The 15,067-nt window shown below is 61.9% G+C and overlaps 10 protein-coding genes across 10 annotated transcripts; 4 read left to right on the top strand and 6 right to left on the bottom strand.

Annotated features, from left to right (window-relative positions):
• Positions 1-7: 7 nt before the first annotated feature.
• FA10DRAFT_174263 (catalase-domain-containing protein) lies at positions 8-2,200 on the bottom strand. Its single transcript, XM_025518251.1, has 2 exons — positions 1,688-2,200; positions 8-1,626 (listed from the first exon to the last, which is right to left on the bottom strand). The coding sequence occupies exons 1-2, from the start codon at positions 2,102-2,104 to the stop codon at positions 313-315; spliced, it is 1,731 nt and encodes a 576-aa protein (XP_025374861.1). The 5' UTR covers positions 2,105-2,200; the 3' UTR covers positions 8-312.
• Positions 2,201-2,524: 324 nt separating this feature from the next.
• Positions 2,525-4,466, top strand: FA10DRAFT_244549 (WD40 repeat-like protein). The gene is made up of 3 exons (XM_025519349.1): positions 2,525-2,787; positions 2,849-3,187; positions 3,359-4,466. Exons 1-3 carry the CDS (start codon positions 2,556-2,558, stop codon positions 4,402-4,404), a joined length of 1,617 nt encoding a protein of 538 aa, XP_025374860.1. The 5' UTR covers positions 2,525-2,555; the 3' UTR covers positions 4,405-4,466.
• FA10DRAFT_255212 (hypothetical protein) lies at positions 4,227-5,181 on the bottom strand. The gene is made up of 3 exons (XM_025519758.1): positions 5,023-5,181; positions 4,698-4,966; positions 4,227-4,628 (listed from the first exon to the last, which is right to left on the bottom strand). Exons 1-3 carry the CDS (start codon positions 5,169-5,171, stop codon positions 4,471-4,473), a joined length of 576 nt encoding a protein of 191 aa, XP_025374859.1. The 5' UTR covers positions 5,172-5,181; the 3' UTR covers positions 4,227-4,470.
• A 157-nt stretch (positions 5,182-5,338) lies between these two features.
• On the top strand, positions 5,339-6,943 carry FA10DRAFT_268988 (t-SNARE; the record flags this gene model as incomplete). Its single annotated transcript, XM_025522562.1, has 5 exons — positions 5,339-5,666; positions 5,735-6,009; positions 6,069-6,150; positions 6,252-6,712; positions 6,780-6,943. 5 exons carry the CDS (start codon positions 5,342-5,344, stop codon positions 6,819-6,821), a joined length of 1,185 nt encoding a protein of 394 aa, XP_025374858.1. The 3' UTR covers positions 6,822-6,943.
• FA10DRAFT_268987 (hypothetical protein) lies at positions 6,804-7,259 on the bottom strand. The gene has a single exon (XM_025522561.1). The coding sequence runs from the start codon at positions 7,224-7,226 to the stop codon at positions 6,894-6,896; it is 333 nt and encodes a 110-aa protein (XP_025374857.1). The 5' UTR covers positions 7,227-7,259; the 3' UTR covers positions 6,804-6,893.
• Positions 7,260-7,415: 156 nt separating this feature from the next.
• On the bottom strand, positions 7,416-9,269 carry FA10DRAFT_174043 (hypothetical protein). The gene has a single exon (XM_025518247.1). It carries the CDS (start codon positions 9,166-9,168, stop codon positions 7,642-7,644), a length of 1,527 nt encoding a protein of 508 aa, XP_025374856.1. The 5' UTR covers positions 9,169-9,269; the 3' UTR covers positions 7,416-7,641.
• Positions 9,270-9,324: 55 nt separating this feature from the next.
• FA10DRAFT_288382 (hypothetical protein) lies at positions 9,325-9,600 on the top strand (the record flags this gene model as incomplete). The annotated part of the gene is made up of 3 exons (XM_025524202.1): positions 9,325-9,331; positions 9,393-9,497; positions 9,557-9,600. 3 exons carry the CDS (start codon positions 9,325-9,327, stop codon positions 9,598-9,600), a joined length of 156 nt encoding a protein of 51 aa, XP_025374855.1.
• FA10DRAFT_303773 (hypothetical protein) lies at positions 9,572-10,857 on the bottom strand (the record flags this gene model as incomplete). Its single annotated transcript, XM_025525282.1, has 5 exons — positions 9,572-10,465; positions 10,521-10,623; positions 10,686-10,697; positions 10,762-10,781; positions 10,853-10,857. The coding sequence occupies 5 exons, from the start codon at positions 10,855-10,857 to the stop codon at positions 10,036-10,038; spliced, it is 570 nt and encodes a 189-aa protein (XP_025374854.1). The 3' UTR covers positions 9,572-10,035.
• A 232-nt stretch (positions 10,858-11,089) lies between these two features.
• On the bottom strand, positions 11,090-13,841 carry FA10DRAFT_303772 (NPL4-domain-containing protein). Its single transcript, XM_025525281.1, has 5 exons — positions 13,622-13,841; positions 13,485-13,565; positions 13,310-13,428; positions 12,975-13,251; positions 11,090-12,917 (listed from the first exon to the last, which is right to left on the bottom strand). Exons 1-5 carry the CDS (start codon positions 13,622-13,624, stop codon positions 11,136-11,138), a joined length of 2,262 nt encoding a protein of 753 aa, XP_025374853.1. The 5' UTR covers positions 13,625-13,841; the 3' UTR covers positions 11,090-11,135.
• On the top strand, positions 13,623-14,910 carry FA10DRAFT_174073 (hypothetical protein). The gene is made up of 3 exons (XM_025518248.1): positions 13,623-14,046; positions 14,104-14,572; positions 14,718-14,910. Exons 1-3 carry the CDS (start codon positions 14,010-14,012, stop codon positions 14,827-14,829), a joined length of 618 nt encoding a protein of 205 aa, XP_025374852.1. The 5' UTR covers positions 13,623-14,009; the 3' UTR covers positions 14,830-14,910.
• Positions 14,911-15,067: the final 157 nt, after the last annotated feature.

The following is a 15,067-nucleotide window of genomic DNA, read 5'->3' as shown; positions in this document are numbered from 1 at the left end:
AGCACGTGGTAAATTCTCCTAACCACCCGATCACGGTGGAGGATTTCGTGCTCATCGTCGGGACAGAGATTATTCCGCAAGACGTCGGCAGCTCGGCACTGCTTGACCTGCCTGTGACCTAAAGTGTGCTCGGTGCTTGCGGTGTGCACAGTGGTCTACCGATGTGCGAGAAGAGCAACGCGAGCAACGCAGTCATAGGGTAGAAGGAGAGCGGTACCAGGCAGTCACAGAGAACAAGAGCAGGACTACAAGAGCAGGACTATCAGAGCATAGTGTATGTCATTTGGAAAGAAAGTGCTACAATGTAATGAGCTAGTGACCGTTGGCATGGCCATTGGCCGCACCATTGACGGCGTTGGCCACCGCCTGAACGCCGTGGGCGACGGCCTCCTTTGCCGTCGTGGTAAAGTCGCCAGCCTTCTCAGCCGCCTTTTGCTGCACCGACTTGTAGTCTTCAAACATCTGCAGCGCCTCCTTGTTGGCAGCAAAGTTGTGCGATCCAATGAAGCTGAGCTCTGCGAGCGGCTTCTGCCACGACCCTGCCTCGAGCTTGAGATTCTTGGCAATGGCGTTGCCCATGTCGTTGTCGACGAGCCACCAGATGTTGACGGCCTGGGCGATGCTCTTGGGGTCACGCGATGTCGTCATGTGCCCGCTGATCTGCTCAATCGTCAACTTGCGGTCCTCCTCGGAGAACACCCGGCGGAAGAGCTCGCGCGGCTGCTCAAAGTCGCGCATCGTGACACCCGAGAGGAACGAGATGGCGTGGCCGTCGACGTAGCCGGCCGTCTTTCCGAGGTCGTAGGGACGGGGCTTGAGCGTCGGCGGCTGGATGCTCGACAAGTGGGTCGGCCGTGTACCCTGGTTGACAAACGCCATTTGTCCATCCCTCTGGAAATTGTAGATGGGGTAGGGCACCTGCGGCGCATTGACCGGCAATTGCTGGTAATTGACGCCGACGCGGTGGCGGTGCGTGTCGTGGTAGGAGAACAGTCGGCTCTGCAGCACAGGATCGGCCGAGGGCTCGATGCCCGGAATGAGCGTCGAGGGCGCAAAGGCCACCTGCTCAATCTCGGCAAAGTAGTTTGCCACATTCTGGTTCAGCTCCAGCTCGCCCAGCGGCTGGAGCGGGAACTTTTTACGGTCCCACGTCCTGGTGAGGTCAAAGACGTCGAGCCCGGCAGCGTCGGCCTCCTGCTGCGAGGCAATCTGGTACTTGACGTCCCACTTGGGGTACTCGCCCTTTTCGATGCTGTTGAACAGGTCCAGCTGGTGGCAGTCGGGCGAAGCCTTGGCGGCGTCGTCTGGGTGCATGTTCTTGACACCCTGCTGCGAAAGGACGTGAATCTGCACGTAATTCCAGCTTCCGTTGGCCGCGACAAACTTGAACGTGTGGCCAGAGTAGCCCTGCATGTGCCTCCAGTCCTGGGGAATACCGCGAGGACCAAAGAGGTACATGAACTGGTGCACTGACTCGGGATTCTGGCTCATGTAGTTCCAGAAGTCGGTCGAGTCGTCGGCATGGGTGGCGTGCGTCTGCGGGTTGCGCTTCTGCGTGTGGATGAAGGTGGGGAACTTTGCCGGGTCGCGGATGAAGAAGACGGGTGTGTTGTTAAAGACCCAGTCCTGCAAAATAATAAATTAGCAAGAGAAAGTAAATGGTGGTGCAATGGTGGTCTTAGCTCACCATGTTGCCCTCCTCGGTCCGGAACTTGATGGAGAAGCCGCGAGGGTCGCGGGCCTGGTCGGGGCTGCCGCTCTCTCCGCCCACGGTCGAGAATCGCACCGTGGCGGGACAGGAGGTGCCCGGCGTGGAAAAGATCTTTGCCGACGTCAACTCAGGGATCGGGTGAGTGAGCTTGAAGTGACCGTGAGCGCCGCCGCCCTTGGCATGGACGACTCGCTCAGGAATACGCTCCCGATCGAAGTGACTGAGGACCTCTACGAGATGGGTGTCCTGCAAGAGGAGCGGACCATTCTCGCCCACCCGCTGGCTCTCGTAGGGATGAGCGACGACGGCGCCATTAGCGTTTGCGTATACGCCTGATTTGCCCCAGGAATCGGCGGCGAAATCCTGCGTGGGGAGGTGTTGTGCGGGAGACATGATAAAGCGTTCCTACGAGGTGTGAGGAGGTGTGCTTGCGGTGGTAAGAGACCTTCAGCGTGTGTGGGTTGCGGTGTGAGGTGAGAAAGAGGTTTTACGGTGGCAAGACCTTCTACGTTATATATTTCTCACTGAGCAATCCCACAAACTCCCAAAGCGATGGAGCAGGATAGCACAATGAGGTCAGCTCTATTCCCCGATGTTTCGCACAACGAGACCCTTGCGGGCACGTCAGGACTACCCTACATGAAATGAAGTCAGGAAGGGTCTGACAAATCCGCCTCTTCTGGGTAGGTGGAGTCCGTGCTGACGACGGCGTCCCGATGGAAGCTTAAATTTTCCCACGTGGGCGTGTTTAACACGTGCCAGCCAAAAAAAAAAGTCAGGAAGGACCCAAATTTTTCTCCTTTATTGAGAAGAGGTCGGCTAAGAAGAAGAAGAAAGACCAACCATGTCAAAGAGGCCGTCTTCGCCCGTGGGCAACGGGGCCAGCGGCGGCAAGGCCAGAGCGGCCGCCGCGGGGCCCTCGTCACAGAAGCCGACGGCGCCGAGAAGAAAAGACGAGGATGGCGACGAGGGGATGGGCCAGTTTGAGGATGACTTTGAGGACGAGTTTGAAGACGATGCAGAGAACGGCGAGGTGATCGACAACGCCAGCGACAACGGCGACATGGAGATTGACGGTGGGTAGTGCTTTCGGTCTGATACAACTCTATGCATGCTAACAAGAGCGTGAGACTGCAGGCGTCAAGATCGATGGCGAGATCCAACGGCCGTCCGACGACGAGGACGAACCCGAGGTCGACGACACGCAAGCGTATATACCCGGCGTCGGCGCACCATTGCAGGAGGGGCAGCAGCTGGAGCCGGATCAGTCGGCGTACGAGATGCTGCACCGGCTCAACGTCACATGGCCCTGCCTCTCATTTGACGTGCTCCGCGACCAGCTTGGCTCGGCGGCCGAGCGGCAAAAGTACCCGCAGACGGCCTACTTTGTCGCCGGCACCCAGGCCGACACGGCCAAGAACAACGAGCTGATGGTGATGAAGGCCAGCTCGATGCACAAGACGCAGAAAGACGGTGGTGAGTTTCTCTTCCCTGACGCTCGCCCGCCCATGATGCTTGAGGCATTTGGCTGTATGGGGCTTCTGCTCCGATGCCGAAAACATCTCGCTACCTTATTTTTACACCTCTGAGGCAACTTTCATTCTTGTTCTTCTTGAGAGGACAGCAAGCTGATTGAATTTTATGCAGCCGAGGAGGACGACGATGACGACGAAGACGAAGACGACGATGGGCTGGACGACGATGCGATCCTCGAGTACAAGTCGATCCCCCACCTCGGCGGCATCAACCGGGTGCGGGCTGCGCCGGTTGCCCCGCCGGTCTCTTCGCTCGAGCCGTCGCTGGACCCCTACCCCGTCGCCACATGGTCCGAGCTGGGCCAGGTCGACATCTGGGACGTGCGACCGCTCTTCAATGCGCTCGACCGGCCAGGGACATCGTACGACCGCAAGGGCATCCGACCCATGCACACGGTCAAGAACCACACCATCGAGGGCTACGCCATGGACTGGGCCGGCTCGGGCGGCGACGGTGGCTCGGGCAAGGCCTCGTCGCTGCGGCTGCTCACCGGCGACCTGCACTCCAAGATCTTCCTCACCACCTCGAGCCAGTCGGGCTTCACCACCCACGCCACGCCATTCACCAGCCACACGTCGTCGGTCGAGGACCTGCAGTGGTCGCCAAAGGAGACGACGGTGTTTGCCTCGTGCAGCGCCGACCGGTCCGTGCGCGTGTGGGACGTGCGCGTCAAGAACCGGCGCAGCGTCATCTCCGTCGCCGATGCCCACGAGCAGGACGTCAATGTGATCTCCTGGAACAAGAACACAGACTACCTCCTCGTCTCTGGCGGCGATGAGGGCGGCCTCAACGTGTGGGACCTGCGCAACTTTAAGCCTTCCTCCTCTGCGCGGCCCACGCCCGTCGCCTCGTTTGCCTGGCACACGGCGCCCATCTCGTCCGTCGAGTGGCACCCCACCGAGGACAGCGTCTTTGCTGCTGCGGGCCGCGACGACCAGGTCACGCTCTGGGACCTGTCGGTGGAGCAGGACGACGAGGAGCAGGGCGAGATGCAGGCCTACCAAGGGCCCGGCGGGCGCGAGGTGCCGCACCAGCTCCTCTTCTGCCACCACGGCGCCAGCGAGATCAAGGAGGTCCACTGGCACCCCCAGATCAGCGGCATGCTCATGACGACGAGCGCAGACGGCTTCCACCTCTTCAAGACCATTTCAGTGTAGCAACTTTCCCATCCATTAGTTTTTGGTCTCTTTTTGTAATTTTGCAATCATATTCTCTCTCCATCATCAACCCGAGGTACTGCTATTCCCGCCACCACCACCGGCCTGCTGTTGCCGTTGTGCCTTTGTCACGGCCTTTTGGATCCGACTGACTTCGCCGTAGCAGACTGCGCAGATGTGGTGTGCCAGCTTTGGCCGGCCGCACGAGGCGCAGTGGACGAGGTCTGGGTTGGTTTGAGTGAGCTTCCTTTTCCTTTCTTTCCTTACTTGAGGGGAGGGTGACTACGACTCACCAGTGCGGTCCTTGAGGCCCTTGTTGGCCGAGCGCATCGCCTTTCGCGAGTGGCTCACTTTCGACTTGGGCACCGCGCGCAGCACGCCGTCCCAGAGGTCCTCGAGCAGCGACGTCGCGGGTGCTGCCGGGGCCGACTCGCTCCCGTAGACATCGTCGCCGGCCAGCGCAAGCTGGGGCGAAGGGGGCGACGGTGGTGATGAGAAGGGGGTGGGAAGCTCGGGCAGCGTGAAGCGGACCGTCTTGTTGAGAAAAGTCAGAGAGACGGTCCTGTGGAATGACAGGGTTAGCTACAGGTGCGCGAGAGCTGCTGCAGGATCACTCACACTGCCTCTGCTGCTGATCTTGAAGCGTATGTTCTTCGCTGCTGTGTCGATCGAACGAGGGACGAGGAGGCCAGCTTGACCCTCGAGGACGAGGCAATCGACGAGGCGGCCATGGTGGCCCTGGAAGACGAGGCAATCGACGACGACATGCTTTCGAATGAGACGAGAAGGAAGAAAAAAATGGAAGATTTAGACGGCAGGAAGCACAAAGTCGCGCTCGCGTGGCAGGCAAAAATAGACATCGGGGGCGCGCGCGCGCGCCACCAGCGCAGGTAAGTATATCCCGGCCCACGCTCTCGGTGGACGTCGCAGGGGAGGCATGGCGTACTACCAGACTGCGCTCTCGGTCAAGGACCGGACCTCTGAGTTCCACACGCTCGTCGACTCGAACCGGCCCGACTTTGTGGGGCAGAGCACCATCTCGCCGCGGGAGCGGCTTCTCGCCAGCGGAGGGCCCTCGTCGTCGTCGTCGCTGGCCGCTTCCCGAGCAGGGACACCGAGCCAGCAGCAGCATCATCATCATCAGCAGCAGCAAAATGGAAGCGCAGCTGCCTCGTCGCCCAAGGGCGAGTTTGCGAAACGCGCACAGGCGATTGGCAAGGACATCAGCGACACGACAGCCAAGCTCGGCAGGCTTGCACAGCGTGCGTTGCCAAGGCCGGACAGTTCCTTTCTTTTCTCACATCTACTGACTGCTGTTCTCTTTGCACAGTCGCACGGAGAAAGACGATGTTTGACGACCGGCCCGTGGAGATCTCGGAGCTGACATACATCATCAAGCACGACATTGCGGCCATCAACCGGCAGCTGTCGGACCTGCAGGCGTTTAACAAGCTCCAGGCCGCCAAGCGGGGTGGGGGCGGGCCCAAGGGAAAGGCGCCGCAGGACAAGGCCGAGGAGCACCGGGGCAACGTCGTGACGCTGCTCCAGACGAAGCTGGCGGGTGCCACGACGTCGTTCCAGGACATTCTTGAGATTCGAACGCAGGTTAGTCCCCGCCTCCCGTCCTGAAGAGTGGAAGCTGAGCTGACTCGGGCTACCCACAGAACATGAAGGCTTCGCGCGACCGCACCGAGCAGTTTGCCTACAGCGGTACTGCAGGCCAGGCCGTGCCGGGCGAGAACTCAGGTGGGTGGACTGGCTTTTGCTCGCCGGTGTCTCGATGCCGATTTGAGCAGCTGACTGATTGCGTCTAGTCTTGCGTTCGCGCGCTGCCCCTCCTCGCTCAGACTCGCCGCTGTACAACCCAAGCCGAAATGCTGCTGCTGCTGCTGCGGCCGCCCATCGAGCGGCGCCTGCGCAGGCCGGCGGGGCCAACCAGGCCGCGCTGGACCAGAGCAGCTACAGCAACGGCAAGGACAAGGGCGGCGAGTTTCTCGCCCTCGACATGGGCAACCAGCCGCAGACGTCGGACCAGTACATGCAGATGCAGATGATGGAGGGTGGGGGCGACCAGGCGTACGTGCAGCAGCGGTCGAGCGCCATCGAGTCGATTGAGAGCACCATTTCCGAGCTCGGCCAGATCTTCAGCCAGCTGGCCCACATGGTCGCCGAGCAGCGCGAGACGGTGCAGCGCATCGACGACGACGTCCACGACGTCTCGGACAACGTCAGCGGCGCCCAGCGCGAGCTGCTCAAGTACTATGCGAGCGTCAGCAGCAACCGCTGGCTGATGCTCAAGATCTTTGGGGTGCGTTTTCCTCTCTCCTCCTGCCAACGTAGTCTCCGGGAGACTGACTGTGTGTGCATTCAAACAGGTCCTCATTGTCTTTTTCCTCCTCTTCATCCTCGTCAGCTGAGCCAGTCCGGCGCGATATCCCACCCAATTTACATAGAGAGAGAGAGAGAGAATTGCATTCATTGTCTGTTGCTCAGGCTTGGGCTGCTGCTGCTGCTTCTGCTGCCGCTGCTTCTGCTGCCGCTGCTTCTGCCGCCGCGGCCTTGCGCCGGCGACTGTCGCCCACAAAGCCGGAAAAGTGCGTCATGCCCTGCTCGATGCTGGGCTCAAAGCCGTGGCGCGCGTACAGCTTCATCCCCGGCGGGTCCGCCAGCAGGCAGAGGTAGGCGTGGGGGCAGTGCTGCTGCTTCCAGTCGAGGAGCGTCTGGAGCACGACGCCGCCCAAGCCCTTGCGCTGGTGCGCTGGGTCGACGGCCATGTCGACGATGAGCAGGCTCAGCTGGCCGTCGCCGACCATGCGGCCCATGGCGATGGCCTGCTGCGTGGCTGCCTCGCGCACGACGACGCAGAGTGTCGAGCTGCGCAGGGCCGCTGCGCAGATGTCCTCGTCCTCTGGCGGCGGCGAGAGGCCCGCAATGATGCGCAGCCGCCTGTGCTCGGCGGGCGTCGGCGGGTCGAGGCTGAGCGTGTAGCCGGCCGGCAGCACCAGCCTGGCTGCGGTCTGCGGCGTGAGTGTCTGCTGCGTCATGTTGGAGGATCAGCCGTCGTGGAGAACAGAGAAGAAAGACAGCCATCGAGTCATGCAGCGCTCATCTAGGAACCGCGTTCTCTCTTAGCGTCGTTGCATTTACCCTTCCCGCCGGTCGCGGCATTTTCAGCCGCCGCGACACGATCGCAAGGTCTATGGGATGAGTCTCTTCTACTGCTACATTGAATGCAAATCACCGCCGCTCGCGCAGAAAGCGCTCGACGTCGTCGAGGCTTACGCGCGGCGTGCCCGTGGCGCCCTCTGCGGCGCCGACGAGGTGCTGCTGGAGCGCCTCGAGCCTGCGGATGGCCTTGGCGCGCTTCTCCTTGGCCCCCTCGTCTTCCTCCTCTTCTATTCCTTCTTCGGGCCCTTCGGCGTCGCGCAGTGTCTTGTCCAGCTCGGGCGGGAGGCCGTAGACGTCGTCGACGTACGAACCGCGTGCGACCCATGCGCGCAGCCGCGCCGCGAGCCGTCTGGCCTTTTCGCGCTGCAAGTGCGATGATGACGGCTGTGATGTAGACGACGACGAGCGCGCCTCTTGCTGGCGCGCATGGGCCTCCTCGACCGAGGCGGCACGGAGACGCTCGAGGGCGCGCTGGCCCTCTGCCTCGCCGTCCCAGATGGCCGAGAAGGCGAGCTCGACGGTGGGTGCATACACGCCCGTCTGCGCCACCTCGTCGTCGTCGGGCGGCTTGACGGCCTCGTCTGCCCGCCGCTGTGCCTCCTCGTCTATGCTGTCGTTGCTTTGGCCTTGTGTCCCGGTGGAAAGAGCCCCACGCTGGGCAAGATGGAGCCGGCGATGCATCTCGTACTGCTCCCGCGTGATGCCCTGCCCGTCGGCCGTCCAGCGGTCGACGAGGGGCACGCCGGCGGGAAGCACGCTGCCGAGGGCTTCTGTCGTCGTCCCTACCTCTGCACCAGCTTGTCGTTGTTGCTGTTGTCCTCCCTGGCCCAACTGCTGCAGCGGTGTCAGTGCCTGTGGCGGCAGCTCTCGCTCCTCGCGCTCGAGCGCAGCGATAAAGTCGTCTTGCGCAAACTCGTGCTGGTCCTCGCTCTCGACGTCAAGCATTGTCATGGGGTCAAAGCCCTGCCGTCGCTGCTGCTGCGGCTGCCTTGCATCGCGCCAGGCGCCCTCGAGCTCGGCCTCGTTCCCGTGATCGTCCCACTGCTGCTGCTGCTGCTGCGAGGAGCGCCGGACGTAGTCGTGGAGGTGCACATCGAGGTCCGACGCCGACGAGTAGGGCCCCACGTGGGCGTCGGCCTGCCCAAGGAACGCGCTCCCCGCCGTCGCCATGGCCGGCGGCGCAGCAAAGCCCGCGTACGACCGCTCACCCGCGCCTGCACTCGCACTCGCACTCGCGCCCGAGGAAGCCTCTTGCGCGGACCGGAAGCCCGTCGTGGATGCCGACGAGCGCGAGGAAATGGCCCCCGCCGCGGCAGCCCTCGCATCGTCAATGTATGCCCCCGCCATGCCTCCTGATGCCCCTGCTGCTCCTGCTCCTGACCCCACTGAGGAAGCCTTGCCCTGCGAGGCCAGCATCCGCGCAAGCTCGCCCGGCATGCCGCCAGCGCCCGCCGACGCGACGCTCGAGAGCAGCCCGCCGCCCGCCTGTCGGCCCTTGCCCGTGTCCGTGTCCGTGTCCTTGCTCTTGCCCTTGCCCTTGCCCTTGTCTCTGGCCCCCTCGCCGTCCCCTCGCCCGCGCCCATTCTCGTCGGCCATGACTCGGGCGTGTCTGATCGCTGCTTTTTTCCAGAGTTTGAAAAAAGGAAAACAAAGTCTGACGAGCTAGTTCTAGAGCAGTAGTGGAGGCGAAGCTGCTTCTCCACCCAACAACCACCGTGTATCTCTGACAGCTCCCATCGCAGCTTCTCAATCATGTACGGTGAGCAAAGCCTGTCCCAGCCAATATTCCTAGTTCCAAACCTGACGCAAAGTTCTGACAGCTGGCGGCGCACCCGGACCGAGCCCTGCGCAGGCCGCACAGATGAACCTTGAGGCGCGCCGTACGCTGACCCGCTTCGGCCTCATCGCCCTGACGCTCAACCTCGGTGTGTGTCCTCTCTCTCTCCTCGTGTGCGCAGTGATCAAGCACTGACGACGGCAACAGCACCCGTGCTTGCTGGATATGCAAAGAGTCTTTTTTTCAACTAGAGCCGTCATCGTCTTTGTCGTTACAAGAGAGTCCCAGGGAAAAAGGGGGGAAGGAATAGAAGAGAGTACAAGTGCGATGAAAAGTGTCCAGGGAGGCTCCGTCGTCCATCTTGTGCGTGCGCGCGTCCATTGCTTCGGCTTCGAGGGTCAGGATCGAGGTCGGGTCGGGTCGGAGAAGGGCGGATCGACTGAGTGAGCTGCAAAGAAATCGAAGAGCTAGAGTGTGTGTGTGTGTTTTGGACTAGCTAAGCTGCGTGTGACTGATGAAGATGACGATGAAGATGAGGAAGCGACGAGGAGCAAGGGCGGATCAGATGCGGTATAACCCTGAGCAGAATGCATCGAGGTGTCAGTATGTCTATGGTGCTATCCCTATCGCTGGAAAGAAAGATGAAAGAATAGCAAGGGCTAGAGAAGAAAGAAGAAGAAAGGAGTCTAATAATAACCTTTGTCGCTCTGTGCGAGGGCGTAGTAGTGCTCGATGCGCTTCATGAAGCGCCAGCAGAGAAAGTAGGCGTAGAGCTGGCAGCCAAAGTCGATGACGAGGGAAAAGACAAAGGCAATGTACAGGCTGTGGAAGCCGGCCGAGCAGACGCCCGAGGGCATCGAGGTGCCGTTGCCGTAGCCGTCGCCGGCCGACTCGCCCCAGAGCTGGCCGCCGTTGTTGCACTCCCAGATGATGTTGCCCTGCTTGCGGTCGAGCTGGAACATCATCACGCCCGCGCGCACGGCCGTCGTGATGAGCAGGATGGGCCAGATGAAGAAGCAGACGCGCATCCACATGTACGTCGAGTTGCTCAGGCCGATGATGTTGATGACGCAGATTGACATGACGGCCATGCCAATGCCGCCGTAGATCTGCCATCTGCTCGGAAGTCATTGTTAGTGTGGGATCGAAACAAGACAGGGACAGCACCCACTCGGGAAAGTCAAAGAAAAAGTACTGGCCATATCGGAAGAGGAAGATGGACCCGGCAAGGCTGTAGAGGGCAATGAAGACGTCCCAGGCAATGGCGCCGTGCCCTGCGAGAGGAAGGCTCTGGTCAGTCGTGTTTGAGAGAGAAGATTGGCAATGATTCGCTTACGAAGCGGAAAGACTGTGTCGGCATAAATCGTCAGCATCGTGCCAGGAGATTGCGAGGAGGAGAGGAGGCCACTCACTGAGCAGGCAGTTGTCGCACCTGCCCGTACACAAGCGGCAAAAAGTGAGCAAAACATCGGCGCCGTGAGTGACGCGCCGCCAGACACATACCACATCCTCAGTCTACTCGTCCGATTCTGGTTCTGGTTGACTGGTGCTAGGGTATGCCGTCAAGCGGAGAGGTATCGTGTCGTAAGAGTCGTCAAGTCAAGTCAGGTTCAAGTCGTGAGAAGGTTCGTCGTCGTCGTCGTCGTTGCTATAACAAACAAGGCAAGAGCAAGAGAGCCAAGCCAGGCCAGGTAAGAAAGTCCAAAAGGGAGCCCCTGAGTGGAGTGGAAAAGGAAAAAACACGTGGGTTTTATTGGGCGCGCGTCTAGTCAGGCTATTTCTTATTCTACAGGGGCAGGCCGCACACGTCGCAGTCCGTCGCCCCAGCGGCGTTGTCGAAGGTGCAGTGCGGACACGTCTTGGTCGCGCTGGCAGCAGGGGCAGGGGCAGGGGCAGGGGCTAGGGGCGATGCCGCGCCCGAGACATCGTGCGAGGGAGCGGGCGAGTCTGCGCCGGCATCTTCAAACATGTCGTCGTCCTCTTCCTCCTCTTCGTCCTCTTCCTCGTAGTCGTCTTGCTCCTCGTCGTCGGAGCCCGTGTAGAGAATAGGATCGCTGGCGGATGTGCCGCGCGGCTGTGTCTGTGACTGAGACTGAGATCGAGATTGAGACCGAGACGGAGACTGGGACTGAGACTGGGACTGAGACTGGGACTGAGACTGAGACTGAGATTGAGACTGAGACGCGCTGCTCTTGTCGCCGCCCTTGCCCGCATAGGCGCCCGTGCCCATCGTCGAAGAGGCAGAGGAGCTGCCACCACCGCCCATCATCTCGGCCATCGTCGTTGCTCCGCCCGGGGAGGATGCACGCGGCTGCTGGGGTGCATGCTCGCGCGCAATGGCCGCCAGCGTCTGCCAGCCCGTCCGGGCCTCGAGGCTGGCGAGGTCGACGCCGGCGTCGTGCGAGACGGCGACCTTGCACAGGGCCTGGATGTCGCCGTCGTCGAGGTAGCCGCACGTGTCGAGGAAGCAGACGAGGTGCCAGTCGCTGAGCGTGCCCACCAGCTTCTCGCCCTCGAGGTTGGCAATCGCCGACAGGGCCCGTTCGAGGCTCTGGTCGTGCAACCCCGGCCGGTTCTCGGTGGGAAAGCGCGTCGAGAGGAAGCGGGGCGAGGGCACGTTGGGAAAACCATTGGTGGCCGTGACGAGGAGGTACTCGACGGGAAACGTGGGCTTGGCACTCTCCTTGACCTCGATCTTGTACTCGTTCTTGTACCGGTAAAAGACTTCGGGCACGTACCGGCTGCCCTCGCTGGGCCGGACGCGGATCGTGCTGGGGCTGACGCTGGCCTCGATCATGTCGGCCTGCGTCATGGCCATGCCCTGCTCGCTGATCTGGTAGGCGCTCACGTCGATGGCGCCCTCGTCGGTGCCCGTGAGGACGCAGGTGACAAACTTGCTGTTGAAGCGGCCCGTCGGGCTGTGCCGGCTTGGCGATGGGTTGGCGCGCTGCAGTGCGGCCGCAAAGAGGACCTCGCAACCCGAGAGAAAGAAGCTGTGCTGGTGGCGCTTGCAGAGCACCTTTCCTGCTGCCTCGGGGTCGGTGAACGTGGGATCCTGCGGGCTCAGGTCGGTGTAGATCATGCCGATGACGGCCATGCCGCAGTAGCGGGCCAGGCGCTCGATCCGGCTCGAGTCCTGCCAGGGCACGCCGAGGGTGAGGCCGTCGGCGTCCCCTTCCTGCGGCGGCTCCGAGATGGCGTCGACGACGGCCTTGATGCCCATCGGCACCTTGTCGTATGGCTCGTAGCGGCCGAGTAGAAAGCCAAAGCGCTGGGTGCCCGTGGCGCGCCAGAACGAGAGCAGGTCCTCGATCAGACTCGGGTGGGCAAACTCGACGTGGTCGACCATGCGGTACGGCTGGCGCTGGAGCGTGATGGCCGATGGCTGGCACTTCGTGCAGATGCCTGCAGGCCACGGTGGATGCTGGCCCGAGGGGCAGGGCACCTTGACCGTATAGTCCTCCTCCTGCAGCGGCAGGTAGTTGGCCGATGTGTCGAGCTTGCGGAGGTGGGCGTGGAAGGAGAGGTGCTTGATGCTGTGCTCGGCGTGGTAGTTTGTGTCGTATGGCTGTCATAACACATGAGCACCTAGCATGTATAGCTGAGCAAAGGTAGTCAGACCCACCTCGAGGGGCATGCAGTAGTCACACATGGCCTTGTCGCCGTGTCGGCAGAACTTGGCATCCCGCGGCCGGGGAATTTTGCCATCGCGACCGTCCCAGTACTTGTCGACGGCGTCCTCGTCGACCTGAATGCGCGCCTTTGCCTTTGCCTTGGCTGTTGGCTCCGGCCGCGACGCCACGGCAGGTGTGCTCTGTGGTGGGGGTGTTGGGGCGGCGCTTGCCGACGTCGAGGCAGCCGAGGGCAGCTCCTTGTATGCGGCATAGAGGAGGTGTCCGTGTCTGTGGAGGTTGCAGCAGCCAGTCAGCTGAGGTACTCTTCGGCGGCAGTGGCACCCACGAGATGCCGAGGTCCGCGAGGGTGTTGCCCCTGAGCCCGTTTGCGTCCATCTCGCCGCCCCGCGGCTGGTTCGACAGCGTCAGTGTCGCCGGGTCGGCATTGCTGGTGCTCTCGAGTACCTGTTTGAAATCATCGTGTGAGCTGTCGTTGCTATGCACTGACTACCTCGGCCCACCTTGTCAACGAGCTTGGCCGCATCGTCGGTCGGCTCGAGCGGGAACCGAAAGATGCCGTCCTTGGAGCGTACTCGCACGAGCTGTGGGCGGGGTCAGTTATGCTTCGGCCCCCCTCTCTCTCTTCAAACCAACTCACCATCACGACTGTCTCTGTGCTGACTCTGGTCTGTCGGGATGGGCATGGGCACTACGCGGCCTTTCGAAAGCGCTTTGGCCCTCGCCGTGGAGGTCTCGAAAGTCACGAGACGCGTTACATAAGCAAGCACCCCGGTACTTTCTTTCCCTGTTTTTATTTTTTGAGAAGAAAGCAAAGCCGCGCGCCCGAGAAAGAGTGAGTCTGAAGAGAGAGACAGAGGGCAAGGAAAGAAAAGAAAAAAAAAGAGCGAAGAAAAGAGCGAAAAAGGGAAAAGAGCGCCGCTTGTCTGTCGGTCGACGGTCCCTTCTTTCCTTCTCGACCGTTATCACCCTCCCTCTCTCTCCCCTTCTTTTCCCCCACAGAAGACTCGCCTCGACGAATCCTGACGATGGCCTCGGAGATGAGAGACGACGTTTCGCCGCGAGGTGGGTTTCCCAAAGAGGAGGAGGAAGATGGCATTTTTGCTGACCTGCCAACAACAGCAGACGAAGGCGCCCCCGTCGCTGTTCCGGAGCAGCAGCAGCAGGGAGGCGAGTCGGCCACACCGTCGTTCTTTGAGCGCCGGCCACAGCAAGAAGGGCCGCACGGGCGCAAGGACTCGCAGGCGAACCTGCCGCCGCCCGAGGTGGCCCGCATGATCCCTTGCCGCTACTTTCCCAACTGCAGCTACGGGGACAAGTGCATCTTTGCGCACCCGCTGCCAGCAGGGCCCATGCTCTACCAGCAGCCGCCGCCGCCGGGCCACCACTATGGCTATGCGCCGCAATTCTACCCCATGGCGGGCCCTCCCCCGCCGCCGCCGCCAATGGGCCCCGTGCCGCCGATGCCGGTGCACTTTGCGCCGCCCATGGCGCCCCACCACCCCCACCACCCCCAGCACCACGGCCCACCCCACCACGCACAGCAGCAGCAGCAACAACAACAGCAACAACAGCAGCACCTGCACCACCAGCAGATGCACTTTGCTCAGCCGTTTGTGCCCCACCAGCCGCCGCAGCGGGGCGCACACGAGGAGATGGCCGTGTCGACGCCGCCGCACCAGGACGGCAGCGTGCTCCTCGAGGTGCAGCCGGGGCAGCCGGGGCAGTCCGAGCAGCAGGCAGCTACGACGGTGGAGCAGGGAGAGGAGAACCAGGAGCAGGGAGACAAGGCGCATGCAGACCGGGAACAGGGAGACAGGGAGCACGCAGACAAGGAGCAGGAGGTGAAGCACAAGACAGAAGACAACGCTGTGGCCTCGTCGTCGTCGTCGTCTTCGGCGGTGGCCTCGCCTGCGCCGGCCGTCGATGCCCAGGGCCGGCCGCTGCACCGGCGCCAGTCGTTCAACTCCTTCCTCCACCACCACGCCGTGCCGTTCCAGCCGTCGGAAATGTATGCGCCTGTGGTGCCCATGGCTGCGCAGCCAGGCCAGCAGCAGCAGCAGCAGCAGCAGGCACAGCAGGCACA

The sequence above is a fragment of the Acaromyces ingoldii genome (genome assembly GCF_003144295.1).
Source record: "Acaromyces ingoldii strain MCA 4198 unplaced genomic scaffold FA10scaffold_6, whole genome shotgun sequence".
NCBI lineage: Eukaryota > Fungi > Basidiomycota > Exobasidiomycetes > Exobasidiales > Cryptobasidiaceae > Acaromyces > Acaromyces ingoldii.
Note: the sequence above shows the minus strand (reverse complement) of the source record. Positions and strands in the feature narration are given on the sequence as shown.

Coding starts and splice junctions, on each gene's coding strand:
- FA10DRAFT_174263 (XM_025518251.1), bottom strand. CDS start 2,104: ATGTCTCCCGCACAACACCTCCCCACGCAGGATTTCGCCGCCGATTCC. Junction 1,627..1,687: donor GGACCGAGGAGGGCAACATG/GTGAGCTAAGAC, acceptor ATTATTTTGCAG/GACTGGGTCTTTAACAACAC.
- FA10DRAFT_174073 (XM_025518248.1), top strand. CDS start 14,010: ATGGCCTCGGAGATGAGAGACGACGTTTCGCCGCGAG. Junction 14,047..14,103: donor AGACGACGTTTCGCCGCGAG/GTGGGTTTCCCA, acceptor TGCCAACAACAG/CAGACGAAGGCGCCCCCGTC. Junction 14,573..14,717: donor CAGCAGCACCTGCACCACCA/GCAGATGCACTT, acceptor CAGTCCGAGCAG/CAGGCAGCTACGACGGTGGA.
- FA10DRAFT_244549 (XM_025519349.1), top strand. CDS start 2,556: ATGTCAAAGAGGCCGTCTTCGCCCGTGGGCAACGGGGCCAGCGGCGGC. Junction 2,788..2,848: donor CGGCGACATGGAGATTGACG/GTGGGTAGTGCT, acceptor GTGAGACTGCAG/GCGTCAAGATCGATGGCGAG. Junction 3,188..3,358: donor CAAGACGCAGAAAGACGGTG/GTGAGTTTCTCT, acceptor AATTTTATGCAG/CCGAGGAGGACGACGATGAC.
- FA10DRAFT_268987 (XM_025522561.1), bottom strand. CDS start 7,226: ATGGGCCGCATGGTCGGCGACGGCCAGCTGAGCCTGCTCATCGTCGAC.
- FA10DRAFT_255212 (XM_025519758.1), bottom strand. CDS start 5,171: ATGTCGTCGTCGATTGCCTCGTCTTCCAGGGCCACCATGGCCGCCTCG. Junction 4,967..5,022: donor AGATCAGCAGCAGAGGCAGT/GTGAGTGATCCT, acceptor GTCATTCCACAG/GACCGTCTCTCTGACTTTTC. Junction 4,629..4,697: donor GGGCCTCAAGGACCGCACTG/GTGAGTCGTAGT, acceptor AAACCAACCCAG/ACCTCGTCCACTGCGCCTCG.
- FA10DRAFT_303772 (XM_025525281.1), bottom strand. Junction 13,429..13,484: donor CGGCCAAGCTCGTTGACAAG/GTGGGCCGAGGT, acceptor GATTTCAAACAG/GTACTCGAGAGCACCAGCAA. Junction 12,918..12,974: donor ACTACTGCATGCCCCTCGAG/GTGGGTCTGACT, acceptor GTGTTATGACAG/CCATACGACACAAACTACCA.
- FA10DRAFT_174043 (XM_025518247.1), bottom strand. CDS start 9,168: ATGGCCGACGAGAATGGGCGCGGGCGAGGGGACGGCGAGGGGGCCAGA.